The following is an 8,770-nucleotide window of genomic DNA, read 5'->3' as shown; positions in this document are numbered from 1 at the left end:
GAGAAGAAAACCTATGACTTGATTTTCTCGTGGTAATCGTATCTGTTACTTTCATAACTCGTTTTCTTCTTTGTTTTGTTTAAATAACTATTACTTATTAACGATTATGTACATTTTTTAAGTTTTGCTATTCATGCTGTGATCAATGCAAGTTTCGCAATATAACCTTTGGAATCATGTAATTAGAGACACCACATTTTTATCAGTTTAGTTACGCCATCTACGTTTTCGTTGTTATTTTATGCTATCGCTATCATCGCTATCGTGTTAAGCTATCGTTTCTACCATTGCTACCCTCGTAGGAGCAAGATCAAAGTAAGTCTTTGCTACATATATTTTAGTTGTAATCGTGTCGTTATAGTTTAAGATTTATGTTCCATCGGTATCCTTGATTTATGTTTTGTATCTTAACTAGTATTAGCTTACATAAGCCTTTTGTATCGTTTTGCTTTTAGTTCGAATCACACAATCAAAACCGTTACTACGACTTCACATCACAAGTTCATCTCTACTTTGTTATCCTGATTTCTATATTGTTGATTCATCGCTCCTTCCAATAAACGCTAACGATTGATTTTACTGTGACCTGGTTTCTTTGAATTGCAATGTGCGTTCGAGTGGTTCAAGCTCCTGTTAATGCATAATCTACACGTGGCTTCGCTCCTGGAAAGTCACAGTATCTACAACGAAATTCTCGGTCATGATTGGTTCTCCGCGCGCCTATTTGCCACGTAATTAATGTGCGATCACCTGGGTGTCCAATTACAGGTATCCAATTTGAACTTTTTGTAATTGGACACCTGTAATTGGATACCCACGTGATTCGCACGTCAACTGCGTGCGTTTTAGGGCTTGTTTACAAGGAAAGAGGGTTACCCTAGGAAGCGGGTTACCCCAACCCTAACCCTAACCCTAGCACTCAAACATTTCCTCTTTTTTTCTTCGCCGTGTTTACAAGGCAGCAAAGGTTACCCGGGTAGGCGGCTTACCCTATCTGCGTGCTAGGGTTACCCTGGCAGGCGGGTTAACGTTTTCCCTTGTAAACACTCCAGGTTAGGTTAACCCGCCTACCCGGGTTAACTTTGTTTTGTTTCGAGACCCTTTGAGTGTAACCGCGCATTAAGTTGTCCGGGGTTGTAGGGTTACCCTACCTGTGAAATTTTGCTTGTAAACCCGGGCTACCTTTTGCCCTCCAGCTAGGGTTAACCCGCTTGCTAGGGTAACCCTCCCTCCTTGTACAAAGGCCCGTAATGGCTTTCTTTGGAATGTTTCCTACAGTTTTCAAAACTTATGAAACGCGCTACATAGGTTTTCGGACAAAAAAGTTCTCAAAAGACATTTTTAATTCTGAAATTTGTTATAGATACGATTAATTAGTAATTGGAACTCGTGTCGTACAATTTAGGGAGTAATCGTGCTCGTAATTTTCGGTCCAGGCCGATTTTGAAATTATTCGCGCGATTACTCCCTGAATTGTACACCGCTTGGTCCAATTACTATTACTTATCATGACTAGCGGTATTGCTCGTGGGTGCGTTCGCACGACGGCGGTGGAATCGCGCAAGATGACGGCCATACTCCAGCTAATAGGTTGATAGAGACATACAGCCTTGGTTTACGGCGTCCTTCTTCGATATTGGACATCCATGTTATGGTCAATTGACACCAGTCAAAGCAAGGTATTCGCTGACAAGTATGATTAGTATCACGTAACCACATCGCGGGCTCGAGTTTAGCGCTCATCGAGATCAAGTGTTTCTTTTAAAAGTTGACCAATGGCCGATTGCTGGTAGATCGCAGGCTCATGTCAGGTTAACTTGCTGTTATCAGGGCCGAGTTGTTCGGAACCCGGTTAACGCTAACCCAGGACTAAAAGTTAACCGAAGGATAAATTTTTCTTGAGGTTATTTAGACCAAAACAGAACGCCGAAATCTCACCGCAAAGTTAAAGAACTCAAATCAAAATTCTCGCTTATCCTGGGTTAGCTTAATCGGGCTTTGAATAACCCGGCCTAGGAGCTCCGTTGTTAGGCTTGGCTAAAGCTATATATCAAACCAGTCCTAACAGGCAGATAAGGTAATCAAAGAGCATGTGTATACCCTGTTTTAGAGCAAGCGTATGTTAAATCTACTGGTTATTGTAATGTATTCGCGAGTGTATACCCAATTCAAGACCCTTTTTTGCATTTAACTTCAAACAGCTGATGATTCAACTTATCTTAAGACTCAATGAAGACTTAAGTCATAATGTTTTCTTCACGCTATATTTAGAATTAACTTCCAACGCCACATAAACATTCACGCCAAGAATTATGAGCCTTGCTAACAAAGGAAGTCCTAACCTTTTTTCCGTTTTTCGTGAAAGTGTTTAAATTTGGGATAAATATTTTTTTGTTTCCCATTCCAACAACTTTATCGACATTATTTTTACGACACATTTATCTCATCTATGGTATAATCCGCCAAGAACGTATGTTAAGTCTGGAAGTCGATCTTCCTTCAATAAATAAACGCATCAATTCATATTAAAGACGGATGAGTTGTCTCGAAAGAAAGACGTTTGCAACAAAAACCATTGTTTTTTATACCACGGTTTGAAAAGTTTAACAAGAATACCGCTCACCTCAATTCAATTCTCAAATTCTAAACAGATATATGTTCAATCACTGAATAGAGTGTAGCTTCCAAATTTTATCTTCATTATAAAATACTGCTTCACCTAAAAGCCGATCCCATCTGTGGATTTTAATTTCTGTATGCTAGTAGTGAACTCATTTTGCACTTGCAGCTGCAGAAATATGCGCCTTCCATAAAACAAAATTTCAAAAATTTTGCATGTTCCAAAGAATGAAATTTATCTTAAGCCCCAATGAAGACTTAAGTCTTAATTTTCGAATAATTCCCGCCTGAGTGTTCATTACGTATCCCACAGCATCCTTGTTTTATTCGATAAATCTATAATAAATTATTTTGTGAATATTCCTTAGGTTTTAGAACTAAAGACGAATCATGGAAACACCAGAGTAGGGCTGAACTCGAGACGGTCATTGTAAAAATTAAGTGTATAATTTTTGTTTTACTTCGTACACGACATTTCGTGTCGGAATAACTCACTTATCTCGTAAGAACTCCACGCTTTCTGCCTGTGTTATGAACAAAAAAAAAACATTAAAAAGCAGCAAAACACACATAGAGACTACTGGTTCTGTGACAGATGTGTAAACAGAAATGTTTTCAGCTGCTGAAACTACTCCCACCGTTAAACCCCACCCACACCACATCGGGTTTAACGGTGGGAGTAGTTTCAGCAGCTGAAAACATTTCTGTTTACTCATGCTGTGCACAGAACCAGTAGTCTCTATGTGTGTGTAACACAACATGAAAGCGCGGATCGGATATGCAGGGTCAGCAGGGTATTGTTCCGATTCCAAAGCATCGGCGTCATGCGATAAGAAGGGTCACGAGTCTAATACAAAGTGTCACAGAAATATTTCCTATTGAAGAAGTATCTGCACAAGTATATACGCCGAGATGGCAGCCGAAAGATATTCGTCCGATGTTCTGCAAATGTTTTACGGCCGAATACCTATGATGGAAAACAGAAACCAACGTGAACCATTAGAACCACAAAAATCCCCATTATTCGACGGGTTCCAAACATATCAATATAATTTCCCAGATCTTCGTACATGGAGAATGGATGTATCCGAAAGAAATCCAAATAAAAAAGATCTCTTGATGTTCGCAAGAGAAAATAAAGAAAAGTTCACCGATTTGGCTGAACAAGAAGTCCAAACGTTAAAAAGCGCAAAAGTAAGTTTTGCGTTAGAAGTAAAGTTTTCAAGAGAAAGAGACGGAAAAACGCAAGACATAAGGCACTTTTTTCGTGACAAAAATAACCAACCGCACCTTTTCATGAGGCCTGATAAGGCCCAGATAGAGCAAAAATTTGACGAATTTATTGAAAACACAAAAGGAGAAATAGAGCACTGGTCAGAGAAGGGATCAGGATGGGAAGTTGAAAGAAAAAGATTGCATACGTTGATGTCGAAATCTATCGTCCAATTCCTGGAGGAACCTATTTGCCTCTTCCAGCTTGGCTGGCAAATAAGAAAGCAATAATCAACGTGAAAAACAGAGACAACGAATGCCTGAAGTGGGCTCTCAGAGCTACTTTATTTCCTGCACCGAAAGGGAAGAACCCAAATAGACCAAGCAGCTATCCGGTTAATGACGGTATTAACTACGAAGGCATCGATTTCCCAACACCGGTAAAACAGATAGACAAGCTTGAGGCTCAAAACAAAAGCCTCGCAATAACATTATTTGGCTGTGAAAACAACAACGTGTTCCCGCTCAGGCTTAGCGGCAGAAGAGAAGAAAAGAACGTTAGGCAGGTAAACCTGATACTAATTGAGTCAGGGGAAACACAGCACTACTGTTGTGCAAAACGGGTGAGCGCTCTGCTGTTTGATAAGTCATTGAACAATAAAACTCACTATTGCTTGATGTGCTTAACTCGTTTCACAAAAGCAAACTTGCTAGAGGACCACAAAAAATATTGCAATGGTGTGAACGGTAGGCCGACAAGGATTGAGATGCCAGAGGAGGGGAAAAACACCCTTTCTTTCCAAAATCATAAAAAACAGATGAAGATGCCCTTCGTGATATACGCGGACTTCGAGGCTTTAGTCAGAAAGATTCCGGGCTGTGAGCGTGGGCCAGAGAGAGAGAAAACAAGCTACACAGAGAAGACCGAAAGGCATGAGGCATGCAGGTATTCTTACATGGTTGTGAGAAGCGACGGTGAAGTCTCAGGGTCAAAGGTTTACAGGGGCGAAAATGCGGTGGGGACGTTTTTAAGCGACATTCTGCAGGAAGAGGTGAAAATAAGAGAGAGTTTGGCCGAACCAAAGCCGATCGTGATGACGGATGAAGACTGGGAAAAATTCAAAACATCAACTGATTGCCACATTTGTAACAAAAGTTTGATAAAAGACGAATTCTTAGATTTTTTACCTGTTTGGAACATCGAAGAAGCCGGTGAAGAAGGCAGTGAAAAATGCAGTTATTGGGGTCAAGGCCACAAAAAATGTTTTTACATGGCACAGAAAGAGCAGAAATGGGGTATTCAAAGGCTAAAAAGACTGGCAGACAAAAAAGACCAATTGGAAGCAAAATCACAGGAAAATTGTAAGTACTGTGGAAACCCTTTACTTCAGAAAAAGTTCAGAGACGCAGTAAAGGACCATTGCCACATAACGGGCAGGTACCGCGGAGCCGCGCGCAGCGAATGCAATAAGAAATTGCGAATAAATCCCAAGACGGACCAAATACCAGTTGTATTCCACAACCTGAGGGGCTACGACGCACACCATTTAATGCAAGCGATGTCGAAGCTGCAGAAAGAGGTGAAATGCGTCGCCAACAACATGGAGAAATACATCACATTTTCAGTCGGAGGTCTGCGTTTCATCGACAGCTTGAACTTTTTGCAAGGAAGCCTTGATTCACTTGTAAGCGCAACACCGAAGGAGTCATTGAAAATAACTTCTCAAACTCATTAATAATTCATCAAGTTTAAACAAAGGAAATCATGACCGTGACGGTGTTTGGATATCTGATCTTAATTAACATAGATTTTTACGATTTTAATTCTCCGTTTTCTCCTTAGTTTTGGTCTCGATTGAGAAGATATATCAAACACTCAAGACAGTGTTTGACCACATTTCCAAACACCTCAAAGTTCGTCAAAAATACTCCGCTGCGCGTCGTATTTTCAACTCTCTTCTCGGAGTTTGGAAATGTGGTCTAACACGGTCTTTCGTGTTTGATATATTACATCAACGATTTCGAAAGGCAGAGACCTGCTTTACAAAAAAGGGATCTACCCTTACGAGTACATGGACTCATGGGAAAGATTTAGCGAGACAAGGCTTCCGGACAAAGAGAAGTTTTACAGCAAGCTGAACGACGAGCACATAACAGACGAAGAGTACGCGCACGCGCAGACTGTCTAGGAGGCTTTTGAATGCAAAACGCTTGGCGATTATCACGATCTTTACGTGAAAACGGATGTCGCGCTGCTGGCTGATGTTTTTGAGAACTTCCGAAACCTATGCCAAGAGCAGTACGGGTTAGATCCGGCGAATTATTTCACGTCGCCAGGCCTCTCCTGGGACGCGCTCTTGAAAAAGACGGGGGTCGAGCTTGAGTTATTCACAGACCTTGAAATGCATCTCTTTGTGGAAAGGGGATTGCGGGGCGGAATCTCCATGGTAAGCAAGAGGTACGCCAAAGCAAACAACCCGCTAGTACCGGACTATGACCCAAGCAAGCCAAAAAAATACATCATGTATCTCGACGCAAACAACCTTTACGGATGGGCAATGAGCAAGCTCCTCCCGAAAAGAGATTTCAAATGGAAACGTGTTATGCCCACAGAGGAGGAGATCCTAAAGAAAAAAGAAAACGCAAAGAATGGTTGGATTCTTGAGGTTGATCTTGAATATCCAGCAGAACTGCATGAGGAGCACAACAGCTATCCCCTGGCGCCAGAGAAAAAGGCCGTGAAAAAGGGATGGATGCCGGAGTACCAAAAGAGGATGATGGAAGACCTGGAGCTGAACCCCCCGGACAGTAAGAAGCTGCTGCTGACGCTTGAGGACAAAAGGAACTATGTCGTGCATTACAAAAACTTGCAGTTTTATCTGAAGCAGGGAATGAAACTGAAGAACGTACACAGGGTGTTGGAGTTCGAACAAGAATGCTGGATGGAGCCGTACATCCGGATGAACACAGAATTCAGGAAAAACGCAAAAAGCGACTTTGAAAAGAACTTTTACAAGCTCATGAACAACTCAGTTTTCGGCAAAACCATGGAAACCTTCGTAACCGTGTTGACATAAAAATAGTGCGCACGAATGAGACGAAGAAAATAAGGAAACTCGTTGCCAGCCCTTTGTTCTCAAGGCACATTTTCTTTTCAAACGACCTGGTCGGAATCGACATGCGAAAAAGCGAGCTGCTTCTCAACAAGCCGGTCTACACGGGGATGACGATCCTTGACAACAGCAAGATCCTGATGTACGACTTCTTTTACAACGAGCTAAAAAAACAATACGGCTCAAGATGCGAGCTCTTGTACACAGACACCGACAGCCTTCTGCTTGAGATTGAAACGGACGACGTCTACAAAGACATCGCAACGAACAAAAATCTGTATGATACGAGCGACTTACCGAAGGAGCATCCACTCCACTCAAACACCAACAAAAAGGACTTGGGCAAAATGAAAGACGAATGCGCCGGAACCCCCATTGCAGAGTGCGTGTGTCTGAGACCGAAAATGTACTCTATCTTGAAGGCGGACGAAAAAAATATAAAAAAGCGAAGGGTGTAAAAAAGAGCGTTGTCAAGAAACAAATAACGCATGAAAAGTACAAGGAAACGCTTTTTGGTAAAAAGCAGCAATGGCATGGAATGAACATTCTTCGAAGCGAGGGACACGAGATCTACGGCATGCATCCAAACAAAATTTCGCTTTCGCCATTTGATTCAAAGCGATGGATAGGTGACGATGGTATCCATACAAAAGCTTACAGGTACATAAACATGGATATATTGCCTTCATTCACAGATGATGAACTTAGAGAGTTGGAAGCCGAAGTTTCAAAGTTGCTCTGGGGGTAATTGTGTGTTTGGAGGGACAACGAGCAGTTCTTCACGCACGAAGCCGCGCTTGGGACCGTCGTGCAAATAGTAGAGAACGGGTTGATTCGGTTTGGTAAAAGATCTTTCAATGCTGTAAACTTTCAAAGACCAGATTGGGTCTGTGGCTCTTTTTACACCACCTTCAAGCTCGCCGGGTTGGTAGAGATAACGAACTTGGACAAGGAAGGGGGTATTTTTTCGCTTTCTCCAACAGGCCTTGAATAAGGTGTCGATGTCCTGGCATAAACAGCTTTTCCTTTGATGGCAACGGCGGGTTTCTTGCCGATAAGGCTTGTTACCTCGTTGTTCAAAGCCGAAACAACTTCTGGAAGTCTTTTCACCCAGGCAGTGGACCGCTGGCCCTCAGGCAGTCGCATTTCCACGGCATACTGGTGCCCGAACAAGCGCTCCGCTAGGGTGCGGTTGAAACGTTCAACAATGGCCTGGTCGCGCTGAATGTCAACCCGCCCGCGCCGGATATATGTTTTGTGCTTTTCCATCTCTCTTGTGACAGCGCCCATGAATTCGCGCCCGGGGTCAACCTGCAGCATTTGAGGCCATTTGAGAGGCGCTCGCTTGTAAATCTTCTGAAAGGCCTGGGCGACCTCATCAGAATTTTTCGAAGTCAAGGGTTCGGCTTCTTTGTAGCGGCTGGCCACGTCGACAACGGTCAGCGCGTATTTTGAAAACTTTGCGCCCGCGGGGAAGTTTGTCGTGCGGCAGAAAAAGAAGGTCCGCCTGGTGGACCGCGTTGGGTGTGGGAACGTCGAATTTCGGCCGAGGAATTCGCCTCGTTGCGGGAAGGAATATCTGCCAGAGCGCTCGCTTGATCAGCCACTTTTTTGCGTCTTCTTCAGGTACCTTGGCGGCCTCGGCTAATTTTTTGATCGCGGCGATACCCTTCCAGTAGCCCCCGGGGCCGTAGTATATCTTTGCGAGTTTGTCGTCCATAGCGTTACTATAAGAAGGGGTAAAAAAAAGTTTAAAGGAACCGGAAGGCTGCGTAGCCCAGAGCGAGCGCCCCGGCGCCCACGAACATGAGTTCACCATTTTTCTG

At 43.0% G+C, this 8,770-nt stretch overlaps 1 protein-coding gene across 1 annotated transcript; it reads left to right on the top strand.

Annotated features, from left to right (window-relative positions):
- The first annotated feature begins 5,102 nt into the window (after positions 1 to 5,102).
- LOC145482492 (uncharacterized) lies at positions 5,103 to 7,402 on the top strand. Its single transcript, XM_081461093.1, has 3 exons — positions 5,103 to 5,463; positions 6,127 to 6,781; positions 6,973 to 7,402. The coding sequence occupies exons 1-3, from the start codon at positions 5,103 to 5,105 to the stop codon at positions 7,400 to 7,402; spliced, it is 1,446 nt and encodes a 481-aa protein (XP_081317219.1).
- Positions 7,403 to 8,770: the final 1,368 nt, after the last annotated feature.

This window comes from Orbicella franksi, chromosome 3 (assembly GCF_964199315.1).
Source record: "Orbicella franksi chromosome 3, jaOrbFran1.1, whole genome shotgun sequence".
NCBI classification, from domain to species: Eukaryota; Metazoa; Cnidaria; class Anthozoa; order Scleractinia; family Merulinidae; genus Orbicella; species Orbicella franksi.
Note: the sequence above shows the minus strand (reverse complement) of the source record. Positions and strands in the feature narration are given on the sequence as shown.

Bases quoted from the DNA above. Each gene is read 5' to 3' on its own strand.
- LOC145482492 (XM_081461093.1), top strand. From the start codon at position 5,103: ATGGCACAGAAAGAGCAGAAATGGGGTATTCAAAGGCTAAAAAGACTG. The intron at 5,464-6,126 runs GTCTGCGTTTCA...ACCTATGCCAAG, and splicing joins CATCACATTTTCAGTCGGAG to AGCAGTACGGGTTAGATCCG. The intron at 6,782-6,972 runs GTACATCCGGAT...TTTGTTCTCAAG, and splicing joins CAAGAATGCTGGATGGAGCC to GCACATTTTCTTTTCAAACG.